The sequence below is a fragment of the Balaenoptera physalus genome, assembly GCF_965194825.1.
Source record: "Balaenoptera physalus genome assembly, chromosome: 13".
NCBI lineage: Eukaryota > Metazoa > Chordata > Mammalia > Artiodactyla > Balaenopteridae > Balaenoptera > Balaenoptera physalus.
Window position 1 is genome coordinate 62,167,008 of NC_138892.1, and position 16,599 is coordinate 62,183,606.

Here is a 16,599-nt window from a genome sequence, read left to right on the forward strand (position 1 = left end):
CACCCTGGATGGGGATCAGCAGCTCAGCTTGTGCCTGGGGGCTTGATGGGTACTTGGGACTGGAACTACGCCCCATCCCTCCTGCCCCTTGGCGCTCATCTTATCTCTGGGCCTGTCTGAACATGACCCTGGAAACATCTCCTTCCCTCTTCTGCAGGAAGCCAGGAGTGTGGGCATCAGGGCCAGGTGCTAAGAGGGAGGGAGGGTCACCTTCTCATCCTCCAGCAGCTCATCAGCTCCAGCACTGCTCCTTCCCTCTTCCCTGTCTCCACCTGGTCAACTCCCAACTCCATGGTCTGAGCTGCAGGAGGTCACGCCATTGCCCTCTGCTTTATGGGGAGGCCAGCCCTTTCCTCAGACCCACAGTTCTCTCCATCAAAAGTATCTAAGAAGGAGCTTTTCAGCCTTTGCCTTCTATGAGGGAGACATGAGTGGGTAAGCACATGGCCCTGGAGCTAGAATTCCTGGGCTTGAATCCTGGCTCTGCTATTTACTGGTGGTGTGACTTTGACCAAGTACTTGACCTCTCTGTGCCGCAGTTTCCTCACCTGTGAAAAGACTTTAGTAATAATAATACTTACCTCACAGGGCTGTGTGGAGATGGGACCATTCAGGGTCCCAGAAGGAAACCAATTTACCCAAGATAGTTCAACTAAATGGACTTTAATGAAAGGATTCCTTACAGAGGTGTGGATGTGGCTAAGGGCACAAACACAGGATGGAGAGGCCAGAGGTGGGCAGTTGTGGGAAGCCATTGCCATCCCCCCAACCCCCCACTCCCCCTGAGCAGGGGTGGCCAACCTTTGGTTTGTCCAGGGCCCAGGGGTTTTCCGGGTGGTGGGACTTCCAGTGCTAAAGCACGACAGTCCCAGGAAAATCAGGACGAGATGGTGGCTCTGAGTAGAGCTGAAGAGACAAAAGGAAGAATGGATGACTGACTGGGTGATAGAGGTGCAGGGATGGGAAGAAGCTGTAATCATAGAGGAAGGCAGCCACCTCTGGAGCAGGGAGGGGGTCAGGAGGAAATACCCACCTTTCTCTCAGGTCTCCTGCTAGTGTCCCCTCCTTGGCCAACCCCCTCCTCCGGAAGCCAGAGAGGCAGGGAGCAGCCTGTAGGGTCAAGGAGGTCAGGGAATGGATCTGGGGCAGAAAGGATGCAAACGGAGCATCCCCAGCGTGGGAATTGGATGCGTTATTGCATGGAAAGTGTCTGCCCTATAGTAAGTGCTCAATAAATGCCGACTATAATAATTATTCCTACTAGATGAGAAAGCCCTGCCCTGGATGGGGCTCCTCAAGGGCAGTGGCTGTTTTTTTCACCTCTGCATCTTTCCTATCGCTCAGCCTGACTCATGTTGGGTGCCTGGTTGATGCCATAGGCTGTCTCCCCTCATCCTTTCCATAGCAGCAGCAGCACTCTGTCCCCTCTGTCCTTGTGTCCTGTGCAGGGAGAGCCCCTGGACAGGGGAAGTTCTCAGAGATGGAAGTCCTTGGTCCAAGCAGCAGAGGTGGGGAGGGAACCACACCTCCTACACTAAGAAGGTCTGAGTTTGGGTGTCCTGTATAAAGATGAGTGGAGAGTTGAACTCGAGGAGGCACAGTGGCTCCATGCTGTCTGGGCTGGGACTGGTGAGACTATCTCCAAGCAGTAACGGTTAGAGAGGGCCCTGGGCTGCCTGAGTGGCTGTTACCAGCTCCCGGCACAAAGCCTGGCACAGAGCACCAGGTAAATACCAGAGGGTGTCAGTCTCTGGGGAGAGGGGGTGTGTGTGTTTGCAGCTGACTCTACTGCCACCATCCTGGCTGCGCCTGACTCAGATGGCTGACATCACTCCCTTCCCCAGTCGCCACTGTCTCCCCCTCCCATGCTCCGTGGGGAGAGATAAGGGAGCTGAGAAAGCGATTACAGCCTCGGGGACCGGAGACAAATGTTAGTGGAAGTGATGGCTCAGTTCTGGGATGGTGGGTCAGCAATTTTTTTTTTTCTGTTCTTCTGCCTCATTTATTCTGCTATTGATTCCTTCTAGTGTATTTTTCACTTCAGTTATTTTATTGTTCAACTCTGTTTGTTCTTTAAACCTTCTAGCTCTTTGTTAAATATTTCTTGTATATTCTGTCTGTGCCTCCATTATTTTTCTGAGATCTTGTATTGTCTTTACTATCATTACTCTAAATTTTTTTCAGGTAGAGCGCCTATCTCCATTTCACTTAGTTGTTCTTCTGGGGTTTTATCTTGTTCCTTCGTCTGGGACATATTCCTCTGCCATCTCACTTTGTCTGACTTTCTGTGTTTGTGGCCCCATGGACTGCAGGATTGTAGTTCCTCTTGCTTCTGGTGTCTGCCCCCTGGTGGGTGAGGCTGATCTAAGAGGCTTGTGCAGGCTAACTAGTGGGAGGGACTGATGCCTGCCCACTGGTGGGTGGAGCTGGGTCTTGTCCATCTGGTGGGCAGGGCCATGTCAAAGGGTGTGTTTAGAGGTGGGGGCCAGTGATTTTTGAAAGGACTTCCCTGGCAGGCCTTGCTTATAGGTAGAGGTGAAGGGACCCAGAGAGGTTGAATGTTGCCCGAGGACATGCACCTCAGTGGGGATTCATCTCCCAGCCCAAGTGCCTGGTGTTCTAACTCCAAGCAGGGAGAAAAATCCTTCTTGGGCATTAAGGGACTAGTTCTGTGAGTGCCTTCACCCCCATCCTCCATGGGAGGCTGGGTTCAACTCCTTCAGGCAACTGGGAGCCACTTACAGCCTCCCAGCGGCTCTAGAAAGGATCCCACAACCTCCTGGAGCGGCCCGCGCTCTGCCTGCCTTCCTCGGGCGGTGGGGGTGGTCCCATGTCCTCTCCTTTGGGATCCTGGGGACACAGTCGCTGAGAGTCCCAGCTCTAGCCCTGGCAGCTGTGTGAGGACCCAGCAAGTGCTGTCTCTGCTCCTTCCTAGGCAAGTCTCTCTCCTCTCGGTGCCACTTCCTTGCCGAAAGCTGAGGTGGGTGAGGAGGAATAATCTGTAACGCAGGTCCTCAACGCTCCCTTGTCCTAACACTTGACTAACACTGATGTCTCCAATTTCTCCCTTGGGGATATGTTTGGTCCCAGCGGCCTGAGGTGGGTGGGCGTGGAGGAGACTCTGCGATGTGATTTGAGGAACCCCCCAGCCCTTTCTGGATTGAGCACTGGGGCTCCACGGGCTGGGAAGACTGGGGTGTCCATAGGCCTCTCGGGGCTTTTCTTGGACACCTAACGTCTTCTTTTTTCTTTTTTTTCTGCCACACCGCGTGGCATGAGGGATCTTAGTTCCCGGGAGCCTGGCCAGGGACCCTCTTCTGTCTTTGTACCCCCTTTGCCCAGCACATGATCTCCACCGAGCAGACAGTCTGCCAGCATATGACAAAAGATCAGGCTGCTTGCCCCCTGCCACCCCAGGCTGTCACCTGTGCCCCTACACCCCGGACCTGCCAGGAGGCACCAAGGCTGTGGGCCGGGAGGGTGGGACTAGAACAGGCCTGGGCACCCTCTCCACAGCCCCTTGCTCAATGCCTCCGCCCTCACCACCGCACAGCCTGGGCCCTGGGACCTTGGCTTACCACAGGGGCCTGGGACCAACCCCAGAACAGAGCTCCATTGACGGCGGCCACTAAGGATGGGTGGGAGGAGACTAGCCAACCACTGGGTGGTGGCGGTGGCCATGGGAGCCCCTATCATTCTGTTCCAAGTCAGGAGCACCCCAGGGGGGGAGAAGGAGGAGGCATCCTGCCCCAGACGGTCTCGGCTCAGCCCCAGCTCTGGAGCTCAGGCGATAATTGGGGGCAGCCCCTCCCTCCCGCCACGGGAGAGGAGATTCCCCTGACCCACAGGGCCCCTCCCTCTCTTCCAGGGGCGATGGGGCAGGAGTGTCTGTGGAGCCCAGGAGCCGGGAAAAGATAAAAAAGCCATTAGTGGCCCAGCAGCTCACCGTGCTCCTTCCCAGCTCTCCTGGCCTGCGCTCCAGCCCTGCTGCAGCCAGGAGGTCCTCCGTGTCTCAGCAGACGTACTCCACCAAAGGGGCCTTCAGCTCTAACTCTGCCAGCGGAGGGGGCGGCTCCCGGGCCCCCAGCAGCATCAGCTGGGTGACCGTGTCCCGGAGTGGTGGCAGCGGTGGGAGGGCCCGCTGTGGCCCCAGCACGGGCGGCTTTCACAGCCGGAGCCTCTATAACTTGGGGGCCAGCAAGAGCATCTCGGTCAGCGTGGCTGGCGGGGCCTCATCTGGATAGGCCCTGGGAGGCTTCGGCCTTGGTGGTGGGGCCTATATGGGCCTGGGGGCTGGCAGGCAGGCGTTCGGGCCCGCCTGTCCTCCTGGAGGCATCCAGCAGGTCACTGTCAACCAGAGCCTGCTGACCCGCCTCGATGTGGAGATCGACCCGGAGATCCAGCGGGTGCGCACTCAGGGGCTGGAGCAGATCGAGACCCTGAACACCAAGTTTGCCTCCTTCATCGACAAGGTGGGCCGAGGTGGAAGGAGGCAGGGAGGGGCCATGGAGTGCAAGCCAGGCCCCTAAGAGAGGGTGGGCTGGGCGGAGGCTGGTGCAGCCCATGTACGCTGGGGCCGGAGTGGATGGAATGACCTTTGCAGCCCTTCTGGCCTGAGCGTGGGAGGCCTGGACCCGAATGGCTGGACCGTCTTTATTGTAGTTGATGGTGAATCTTGAGTCCACTCACGAGGCCTTTTGGCCCAGCCTAGCTTGACTGTGTTGCAGCCTCTCTTATAGTCGTCATTAATGGGGTTACCCAGCAGACTTATCGCCCAATTAAACAGCAGATTGTCCTCATTGCTCTTCTTAGTGGGGTGGCCCTTGCTGCCTCTTGTTGTTTTATAGCTGGGAAAACTGTCTCAAGTGTCAAGTCTCCAAGGAACCCCATCGGTTGCCTGTTCTCTTAGTTTTGGAGGAGGTCTAAGGACAAAGATGTGATCAGGACACAATGGTGGGGGGGTCCTAGGGGAAGCCTCCTTTTCCCTTCTCCAATTCTTCCTCGCTGTTCCAACCAAGGAGCTCAGTTTGGGGTGGATGATGAGCATGGTGGTCACCAGGTCACCGTGACCCGGGGATATGCACTTTGATCTGCCCCAGATCGGGAGTGTCCTGACTCCTCCTCTGGCCCTCAGGCCAACTAGGGAAGCTCTTGTAGTCATCTCTGGCATTTCCAGGTTCACTTTGCTGCATTGTCTACCTCTACCCCGAGCCCCCACAGGCAGTGGGACCACGATGAGGAAAATCCTGGTGGCTGACCATACCTTGGTTCAGTGATCTGTGGGTTCCCAAAGGATATTCATGTCCCCTTTCTCATATGATACCCACAGTGTCTCATGAGAAATCAGTCTAGGTGATAGTGTGTTCCTTTTTTTTTTTGAAGGATTATTTATTTATTTATTTACTTATTTTTGGCTGCGTCGGGTCTTGGTTGCAGCATGCGGGCTTCTCTCTAGTTGTGGCGTGCGGGTTTTTTTTCCTCTCTCTAGTTGTGGCACGCGGCCTTAGTTGCCCTGCGGCATGTGGGATCTTAGTTCCCTGACCAGGGATCGAACCTGCGTCCCCTGCATTGGAAGGTGAATTCTTTACCACTGGACCACCAGGGAAGTCCCGTGTGTCCATTTTTAAGAAGAGAAAATTGAGGTCTGGAGAGATTGAGTGATTTGCCCAGGATCATACAGGTACTTGGAGGCAGAGGTAGGCCTGGGACTCAAGTTCGTGGCATAGAGAGGTCTTTTTGTCACTGCTGCGTAGTGCCCTGGGGCCATGTGACTGTGGGCCTGGGGTGCTGTGGAGGTGGGATCTGGAGAGACCTGATGGCAAAGGGTGAGGCAAGCTGTTCCGCCCACCTCCTCACCTTCTCCCCTAGTGACTTTTGTGGGACTGTCCCAGAGGTCAAACAAGCAACACCTTCTCAGACTCTCAGAACCATGGTCTGGGAGCTGGGGTCTGGCAGGTTGTCCGTGTGTGGTATCCTGGAACCCTGGCTGGGCAGAGAACCCCCCTGGGGCCCATTAAGTTCACACCATGAGTACCCTTCTGAGTCTGTAGGAATAGGGCTGGGCGTCCATATTTTAGGAATTAAAAAAATGTCAGATTTACAGAAAAGTTGCAATAATGGTACAACATATTCCTATATTTCCTTTCACCCAGATTCACCAATTTTTAGCATTTTGTCACATTTGCTTTCTTTCTCTCTCTCTCTGTATGTATATTTGTATATATCCATATGTACCTCTATATACACGTATACTATATATGCATCTGCATTAAAAAATTTGATTTTGATGCAGAGTTAGAGTTCAGAAACATTGATCTAGTTTGATTTACCCAGGACAAGTGAGAAAGGGAGACCCAGGAAGAAGTGACTTGACTTCTGAGTCTAATGACTGACTGAGCTGGGCTTTTTTTTTTTTTTTTTTTTAATTAATTTATTTATTTAGGCCACGTTGGGTCTTTGTTGCTGCGTGTGGACTTTTTCTAGTTGCTGTGAGCGGGGACTTCTCATTGCGGTGGCTTCTCTTGTTGCAGAGCACGGGCTCTAGGTGTGCGGGCTTCAGGAGTTGTGGCATGCGGGCTCAGTAGTTGTGGCTTGTGGGCTCTAGAGCACAGGCTCAGTAGTTGTGGCTCACGGGGTTAGTTGCTCCGCGGCATGTGGGATCTTCCCAGACCAGGGCTCGAACCCATGTGCCCTGCATTGGCAGGCGGATTCTTAACCACTGCGCCACCAGGGAAGTCCCGGAGCTGGGCTTTTATGTTTATTAACTCTTTAGAGTCCTTGTCATTGGATTGGACTGTCTTTTCCAGCAAAGATTGTTCCCTCAGGAACTCCTCCCCATGCAAGACATAGGCCCTGCACTGCCCTGTGGTGTCCTGGTCAAGACAGATGGTGATGATGGGCCGGGTCCTTGGTCCCTCCTGGGCCTGGGGTTGGCGCCAGCCACCCTTCTTGTTCTGGCTCAGGTGCGGTTCCTGGAGCAGCAGAGCAAGGTGCTAGAGAACAAGTGGGCGCTGCTACAGGAGCAGGGCCAGAAATCGGGCATCACCTGGAACAACCTGGAGCCCCTCTTTGAGTACTTCATCAACAACCTGTGGGGGAAGCTGGACAACCTCCAGAGCGAGCAGGGGAGGCTGGACTCAGAGTTGAAGAAAGTGCAGGATCTCGCTGAGGACTTCAGAGGCAAGTGAGGAGGGCTGGACAGGCTGGGGCCGTGTGGGGATGGGGAGGGGCCGGCGTGGGACATCTCCCCGGAGAGGGCCACGCTATTCTCGGGTCCAGGGACCCAGCTGGGGGAGTGTCCGGACAGAGCTGCTTCCCTCGGGGGCTCAGGTCCTGGACCCATTGCCTCCTGGAGGATTGTCACACTGTGTAACATTGTAATATAAAAAAATATTAGAAGGTAGGGAGAAAAGTGTAATGAACATTTATGTTCTCATTACCCAGCTTTAATAATTGTCTACTCATAGCCAATTTTATTTTGTCTACACCCCTACTCACTCGCTTTTCCTCTTCCCTTATTGTCTTAAAGTAAATCTCAGCCATCATGTCATTTCATTCACAACTATTTTTACTGGATATATTCATATAGTTCATCTGCATAACGTGACTTAATAACACACAAACACAATGCCCTAAGAGCACCTAAATCTTTTAAAACAATAATCCTCAGTATCACCAACGATCCAATCAACGATTGAATTTCCAGTTGTTCCATAAATGTCATAAATTTTAAAAATACAGTTTGTTTGAATCAAGATGCAAATAAGGTCCACATATTATGATTGGTTGATCTGTATATTTATGAGTTTAAGGTATAAACTTTCATAACTTTTCCCATTGCTTGACACTGGCAATTTCTAAACCTTAAAGTCTCTGCAAAAGCAGTTGGAGAGAAGTTGATGTTTTCAATGACATCCTGTTGTAGAAAGTGAATGCAAAGGTTAATCATTGTTGACACATCTTCAACCTGTTCCCATAAAGCCTCCCAAGGGCTCTGATCCAAACAGATGGCTGCTCTCAATTGCCATATTATTGCACAAATATTGTGCTCATTTCATCAAAGGAGGTGGAAGAATGTTTAAAGACTGTATCCCTGTTTCTTCATTGGTTGGCTGCATTACCGAACTGCTCCCCAAAGGTGTTCTTGGCCATTGTGGGACCCATCAGGGCTTCCTTAAAGCCAACTGGGTTCAATGTCTTAAAAGGCAGAACTGGGCGGAGCCTGGGCTGAGTCTTCCCTGTGTAACAGGTATGAGAATGAAAACAACAAGCACACTGCCACAGAGAACGAGTCTGTGGTGCTCAAGAAGGTGAGCAAGGTGGCAGGGAGTGGGGGCAGGTTGTCTTCGGCTGCCAGGGTGCTGGGCTGACTCGGAGAGAGGCGAGAGCCCTGGGGGCTGAGCCAACCGCCCTGCTCTCTCTCTCGCCCCCAGGATGTGGATGCTGCATACGTGGGCCAAATGGATCTGCACGGCATAATAGACATCCTGATAGAGGAGATGGAGTTCTTGAGGCATCTTTATGAAGAAGTAAGATAGCCAATGGACAGGGATACTTGCATTCACATACAGCTTTGGGGATTGCCCCTGGAAGGCTGATCAGAATTCACTAGTGCAGGGGCTTCCCTGGTGGTGCAGTGGTTAAGAATCCGCCTGCCAATGCAGGGGACACGGGTTCGAGCCCTGGTCCGGGAAGATCCCACATGCCGCAGAGCAACTAAGCCCGTGCGCCACAACTACTGAGCCTGCGCTCTAGAGCCCGTGAGCTACAACTGCTGAAACCCCTGTGCCTAGAGCCCGTGCTCCGCAACAAGAGAAGCCACCGCAGTGAGAAGCCTGCGCACCGCAACGAAGAGTAGCCCCCGCTCGCCGCAACTAGAGAAAGCCTGTGCGCAACAACGAAGACCCAATGCAGCCAAAAATAAATAAATAAATAAATAAATTTAAAAAAATAAATAAAAGACCAAACTCATTTAAAAAAAAAAAAAAAGAATTCACTAGTGCAACTTAATTGATAGAATATATCACCTGGACCTTTAATCAATACTCACTTCCATTTTTATGTGCTTATGATGGGCCAGGAACTGAGCTAAGCTTTTTACATAATCCTCGCAACAACTCCATAATATAGATTCTATTATTGTCTCCCTTTTACAGTCAGGGACACTGAGGCTCTGAGTAACTTGCCCATGGTCACACAACTAGTTAGAGGAAGTTCTGAAATTAAAACCTGGTCCTTAGACTGTTATACTGTTCCCCTTCTTGCCCAGTTTGTAATGGAGCAAGGGATATAGGAGCAGAGATGGGCAGAGAGTGGGGACTGAAATTCCATGTTAGAGCAGGAGGTGAGTTGTGGGTAGCAGGTAGATCACAGAATCTAGGAGGGGTCCCAGGAAACAAGGGGGCTTTGAAGACTAAGGTAAGAGAGTTAACTTGACATGAGTTGATGATAGACTCTTAGATTCAGTAGGGAGCCCAAGGCCAACCTTATGCTCAGGATAAGAGCCCCTTCTCTAATATCCCTGACGGGGGACATGTAACCTCTACTTGAATACTTCTAGGGGCAGGGAGCTCACTCTTTTTTAGGGCAGGCATTTCCATTGTTGAACAACCATATTGGAAAGCTGACTTGAAACTTCTTCCCATGACTTCTGCTCTTGTTTGGCCCTGATTCTGCCCTCTGGGCTGCACGTATCCAATTGTCTTCCATGTGACACATGTCTGTCATATGACAACAATTTAGTGGTAGGGATGATTAGTGAACTGACATTTGTGGCATGTGAGAAAGTTGGGGAAATAGCATCCTTAGTCCAGAATCCAGAAAACAGAGAGGTGGGGAGGAAGGTTACAGATACAGACTTCTCTTCATGCAGTCTAATATTGTACTAGTTTATGTGTTATTTTTAGAAGGCATTTCACAATGTTTGCCCCTTAAAAGCTCCCTGGGTTTTTTTACGTGAATGCCTTCAAGTGAGACATGCATCCCCTGTCCTCCAACTTTCTGTATTTGGGCAGCTGAATTTTTGAAACTGAACGCAAGAGTTAATGACTCCCCTTTTTCCTGTGAAATGTTATTGTGGTTTCATCCCATCATTTTAGGTCACTGTGGGTGCTTTGAAACTTGATTCTCCTATCCATATACTGGAGGTGTCCAAGTGGATAAGTGGATATATTACTGACGCCCCAGCTTCGGGTTATCTGCAGACCTGATAAACTTTCAGTTTAGTTATTTTACAACATTTCAGTGTAAATCATTGATAAAACACATTAAGGCAGACAGAGCCAAGAAAAGAGTCCTCATCCAAGAACTAGATCTTCATTGGTGCCTTCCCACCAGGCTGATCTCATCACTCCACTAATAAATAATTTGTGTTTCAAGTGGCTCAGTTATTTTAAAATCCAGTTAACCACGTCATCATCTGGCCCACATTTTTCTGTCTTACTTTTAAGAATGTCAGAAAGAAAGCATTTCCAAAGAGAGGGAAAAAAAGCCGTCTTCCAAAAAAAGTCTTGGTCAAACAGCATCCGTGGCATCCTTTAGTAGTTTGGTAACACAGCCATGGAAGAAAATCTATTTGGTTTGACTTTTCCTTAGGGAAGTCTTGCTGGCTCCATGCCTCTCACACACATTTTAGAATTCATTCTGGAGGTTCATAGGAGATTGATATCAAATTTAACTTGGAGAAGTCTAAATCTCTCCCCTTTGAAAATGAGGACATTTTCCTGTTTCAGGTTCTGGAAACTCTTCTACTGTCTATATTTCTCATGGATCTCCAGGGGTGTTTATTTCCTTGGCCATGGCCATGGGGTCCTAGGATTTGCTCCTCTGGCCTGGACCCCTGAGATTCCCAACAAGGCCAAGGCCTCTCATACCCTCAGTGTCTGTCTTGGCTTCCATTTCTTCTCAAGCATCCTGCCCTTTCCAGTTTGATGACTGTTTTCTTGATGGGAAAGAGCAAATGACGTAGCAGTTGAGTTGCTGGCTTTGCCTGGGTCTTCTGTAGGGTTAGCCCAATGCTGCCTCCCTGTTCTTCTCACCTAGAGCTTATCTAATGACCCCTGGCCACGGGCCTTAGCGTTTTTCCGAGTTCAGCCTTGGCTGTGTTGCTCCCCTTCAAACATCTCTACATGCCTGTCGGGATGAGCTCGTTGGGGAGTGTTCTGTGCCATGATGCTGATTTCTTAGGTGCCTCCCCAGTTTCTTCTTTAGTGGGATCACTGATGGGCATTCACCATCCGGGGCTTCCTTATTCTCCTCTCTTAGGGTGGTCTCTCTTTTAGGACAGGTCAAGGGTGCCTAGCTCCTCTTCTCTGAATGGGTAGGAACTGGCTTTCCTACTGTCTCAGAAAGCTTTCCCTTCCTTTGCTGTTCGCTGCCCATTTGACACACGTTGCTGAATACCTTCCACACGACCACAGAAGGACAGTCTGCCTCTGTGGGTTACCATGTGATGAGAGCCATGTTGGGACGGGGACAAGGTGCACGGGGCAGGCTGTGGCTGACCCTCCCTGGGAGGTCTGGGGGCGTTTCAGAGGAGACAGCATTCGTGTTGGATTTTGAAGGAAGGGCGGGACTTCTGAAGGAGGAGCAGGGAGGGTCTGCCAGCCAGGGCCCCAGCCTGCGCCATGACGTGGAAGAACCAAAGAGCACGGTGTGTTTGGGGAGCAGCAGGTGACCCGGCATCAAGTGTGTGGGAGAAATGGATGAGGAGGTGAACAGGGAAGGCGAGCTGGAACCACGCCAGGGTCACGTCCGGTCAGAGTTCCTCACGTCTATGGGCACCTCCTTGTAGGGGGAAGAGTGAAGGTCGGAACAGTCATTCCCTTTCTTGCATACCAGGCGTGATGGCTAACACTGCACTTGGTAATCGATTTCACGGTCTGGTTTTGGTCAAGCCAGTTCTCAAGGAAATCCAGAAGGCCAACCACCAATCCCTGGTGTGTTGTACAGGGCAGGAAAGTTACCCCGTGGCTTCCCTCTGGTCCGGGGGCTCCCTCCGGGATCCAGCTCCAGTGCCATCACTTCGCCCCTCTGGCTCCTTTTCCCATGAGTGGGTGCCCCCTACCTGCTCTTCTCCTGTCAACCCTCTACCTGATTCACTCTTCACAGCAGCCTATGAGAGAAGTACTATTTTCATCCCCATCTCGCAGATGAGGAAATGGAGGCACAGAGTGATTAAGTAACTTGGCTAAGGTCACACAATTAGTAAGTAGCTGAGTTGGGTATGCAATCCAAGAAGCTTGGTTCCAGAGCCCAACAACTGGCTTATGCTGTTTTATAGCAAAAGAAATTGAGAAGCAGGGGTACTGGAGCTGGAGAGATATCTGAGGCAATCTAGTCCAAACGTTTCTTTCTCTCTCTCTCTTTTTTTTTTTGGTCACACCACGCAGCTTGTGGGATCTTAGTTCCCTGACCAGTGATTGAACCCGGGCCCCGGGGAGTGAAAGCATGGAGTCCTAACCATTGGACTGCCAGGGAATTCCCCAAACGTTTCATTCTATAGGTGAGAAAACGAGCTGAGAGAGGGGAAGAACTTGCTAATGACAAAGTAGAACAAAGAAACAAATTTTTTCAGGTGGTAATCAGATTTTTTAAAAAAATTGAAGTCTAGTTAATTTACAATGCTGTGTTAGTTTCACGTGTACAGCAAAGAGATTCAGTTAGACATATATATATCTTAACAGAGAAATAATTTTATTGAAATTATATTTACGGCTTAAAAAATAGAGACAGTTTTATCAAGTAACAAAACTCAAAGATTATACCATGGACCAGGAAGATCCGCTAATGATGCGTATGTTACTTAGAAATACTTGTGTAAAGCTGGGAATGGCCTGGACACGGGCTTTCCATGCTGAATTCCTGGAGCCTCAGGACCCCAGGGGCTGCTCTCAGGGGGTCCAGGGAGAGGCCAGCATGGAAGAAGTTTCACGGTTCCCTCCTCTGCACCAATCAGAGCATCTCTCCTTTTACTTGGTTTTCAAATGGGGCTGTGCATATGTTTTTGATGACAAGAATGGTTTTGCTGTCAAAACATGTTGGGTAACCCCTGCTGACACGTGCCCGGGGAGCGGGGGGAGACCAAGAATGCTCTCTACCCCTGGGAAACGGGGGACCTTGTGTACAGAACCCCCCTTCCCGATTCTAAGGGCTCCCCACCCTCTCTCTGCCCTCACTGTCCCCTCGCCGAAATGCTGACTGGTCTTCTTCTGCAGAGTCTCTGATCCCCAAGTTGGCTCTGGCTCCCCACGGAGTGACTCTGGGGAGGCTGAGGCTGGGTGACTGAGCGGGGTGAGGGCACAAACCCGGTCAGGACGGGCGGAGGTGCTTTCCCACGCCACGCACCAGGTGTTGGGCTAAAAGACTTGGGATCCCTGTAATCCCAGGACTGAATGAATGCAAGGGCTTGCCTCCCTCACCCAGAAAACACTAGGCACACACACCCTCCGTTCCGCTCCACACCCCTGTCAGGTGCTCATCCCTCTTTGGCAAGACGGGGAACGGCTGCCAGTTGAGGAAGGGTCACAGAGGTTAAGAGTGGAACTGTGGATGGGGGGTGGGAACCTGCTTTTAGCCGTCACTGCCAGGGGGAGTCACCCAGGAGCTGGCCCACGAGCTGCAGGAGGAAATCTTCCCTTTCTCAGGGATGGAAACTCTTCTTTGCCTCTCTCCCTCGAGGGTCAACGCTCTCTTGCACACTGAAGGCATGCCTGCCTTCAGTTTCTCAGGCTGCCGTTTGAGGATTTTGTGAACTTCTGGCAATTCTGACTTCACAAGAGAGCCACAGGATATGGCTCTAGTCCAGAGCTTTCTTCCTGTTTGGTTTGGGTTTATTATAGGATTTGTCATTTAGTTAATTTGGACTTAGTTAGTTGGAGGACACAGAATTGGCCCCCTCAGGACAGTGTCCTATATTATTGGATACTTGTAAGGACAGGGCCACATGATCCAAACAACCAGTCCTGTGGCAAAAGCGAGGACAGAGCATGCAGCGTGCTGGCCGAGACCCCGTGGCTGCTCTGATGGACCATAAGCTACAAGTCTGTCTAAGTTGTTGTATAATTGTTTTTCCTGCAGATTCTGATATACAGCATTGCGGTGCAGAGGTTAAGGTCACAAGCTTTGAAGTTAGACAGACAGGACTGGCCTCCTACCTCCACCACTTCCTAGCTATGTGATCTCAGGCAAGTTACATAACCTCTCTGAGCCTCAGCGGCTGTAGCTCTAAACTGAGCATAGCAACTCCTCTTTTTTGCAGGGTTGTTGTGAGGAAGGGAACCCCTACACCAAAAGCACCCAGTGTCCAGCACGTGATGGCAGCTCTACATGAGAGTTCCTGCTACATGGAAAGCAAGGCAGGCTTTCCCTCATCTAAATTTTTGTCTCAGGGATGGCGTCTGCCTCAACTTAGAGTTAGCTTGATGAGAAGTACCTCAATTGGGGATCCTTGGTTTGGGTGCCCCACAGGCACAAAATAAGATTGATTGTATATTATAGATTATTTCCCTTAAAGTCCCTTCCACCCCCGCTGGCTTTCTGTTTTAGGCACTGGACACAACTTAAGGACACAGCATTTTCTCCTAGTATTGGGGTGTCACAGCTACAGACTACAAGACACAATGGACACATCACGAGATGCCTTGAGGCTGCACCCTGCAGATGCAAACCCTCCTCCTAGCCCATGAAAGTCCTTATCAACCCCCAGGGGCAGCTGGGAGGATAGAGCCGTGAGTGGCAGGTGCAGAGACCCAGCTGAGGCATCCAGGGGTCTGAGCTCTGGGCTCCCACTCAGGCTGTGGTCCTGGCCACCTCCCACCTCCTCTCGGGGCAGGAAAGCAATCAGATCTCAGCTCCTCCAAAGAGTGGCTCCAGGTGTCCCCTGTTGCTACAGCTGCAGCCCCAGCCGTGCACACCAGGGTGGAAATCGGTGGACCCTGGGATGCCGGTGCCCTCAAAGCCTCCTTGACCTGAACAGTTGGTTCAGTCAGGTTTGTTCAGGTGCCCAGTTCTGGATTGGCCGCTGCACAAATTAGACAAACTAGCTTCACACCAGGCAGGATGGTACGGGTGAGACGCCAGGGAGGGCAGAGCCTTTGGGAGCAGACGGATGTGGGTTCGGGTCCTGGCTCCATCACATGCTACCGTGTGACCCTGGGGGCCTACTTCACCTCCCCGGGGCTTCCAAGTCATCAACTGTAAGCACGATTGTGATACTGACTGCAGAGAGCTTTTAGGAAGATTACATGATCACATGTATACAGAGCGTTCAGTACAGTGCCTGGCACGAAGTTGGCACTCAATAAATACTCATTGAAAGGATGAGAGGATATTCAACCTCGTCCCTCGTAGGAGATAGTCCTGGCTCTAGAATGCTCACTTACTACAGGTGGACGGACCATCCCTTGGGCTCTCTCCCATGGACCTTTGATGGGGCTCAGGGGGTCTCCTGTCCTCCCTGCCACAGCACTTCCACCCACTCTCCATTTACTTAGAGGTCACCTAGGCAGGGGCAGGGAGAGCCCAGCAAAGGCTGAAGTAGATGGGGACAGAGGGTGGGGTGCAGCTCAGAGGTAGAGGGAAGAAGAGGGCAGGGAGAGGCAATGAGGGTGGAGGTGGGGAGAGAGGAGCCGGCCAGAGGAGAGAGCTCCCAGCCAGTCCAGCCTCCCCCGCAACCCTGTCCCCAAGACCTGCATCCACTGACCACCCTCTTCTCACCCCATGGGCCCGCCCTGGTCTCTCTCTTTGCACGGGATGGGCTGCTCGTTTTTGTGGTGGCCAGCTTTCATTCGGTCAGGGTCAGCTCAGGCCTGTGGGAATTATGTAGGCCCTCATCACTGCTGTTCCCCAGATTTGGAATAGCAGTCTCATTAGGGATTGAAAAGAGGGATGAGAAGTCCTCTAATTTCTCCTCAGAAGTGGCGATGGCAAAGCCCGGGCGGGGTAAGAACGAATGCCTACTGACCTACTACGTACCACGCACTGTAGATACATCATCTCATGACCTATGAGGCAGGCGTCCCATATGATAGATGAGAGGATGGGTTGAATGGGTTCAGAGAGGTTAGGTGACCTGCCCAAGACTGCACAGCCAGTTAGTGGCAACAGGCGGGATTTGAACACAGATCTGTTGCACTCAGTGGGGAAGAATTTAAGTTCGAGCTTAAAACTAGGGTTTTGTATTTGAAAACATTGCTCTGGGAAGAGGCTCATAGGTTTCACCATTCTGCCAAAGGGGTCCCCAGCACCTTGGAACAAGAAGTTCCAAGCTCCTGCCCTGAATGCCGGGACCATTATGGGAAAACAGAACATGGCCTGTTCCGGTGGAGCCAAGCAAACAACTGGGCAGTAAACTGAGTAGCATGGCGCACACAGTAAGGACCCAGCCTGGAGAACGCTGACCTAGAATCCTGCCAACCCAGACTGGAAGCCCCGAGAAGGAATGTGAGTCTTGAGGGCCCAAGGCAGAGTCACCTTTCTTCTGTCCCCAGCTCCACGCCTGGCACATAGTAGGTTCTCAATAACTGTGTGTCAAGTCGAGGTGAGTCTTGACCTAGGTCTGGAAGGCTAGAAGGCTGGAATATGGATTTCCCCTTTTGTATG

General features: G+C 51.5%; 1 protein-coding gene across 1 annotated transcript; it reads left to right on the plus strand.

The window, feature by feature from the left end:
• The first annotated feature begins 4,504 nt into the window (after positions 1 to 4,504).
• Positions 4,505 to 8,514, plus strand: LOC309641163 (keratin, type II cytoskeletal 79-like). The gene is made up of 2 exons (XM_082420907.1): positions 4,505 to 7,183; positions 8,433 to 8,514. The coding sequence occupies exons 1-2, from the start codon at positions 6,837 to 6,839 to the stop codon at positions 8,476 to 8,478; spliced, it is 393 nt and encodes a 130-aa protein (XP_082277033.1). The 5' UTR covers positions 4,505 to 6,836; the 3' UTR covers positions 8,479 to 8,514.
• The last annotated feature ends 8,085 nt before the right edge of the window (positions 8,515 to 16,599 follow it).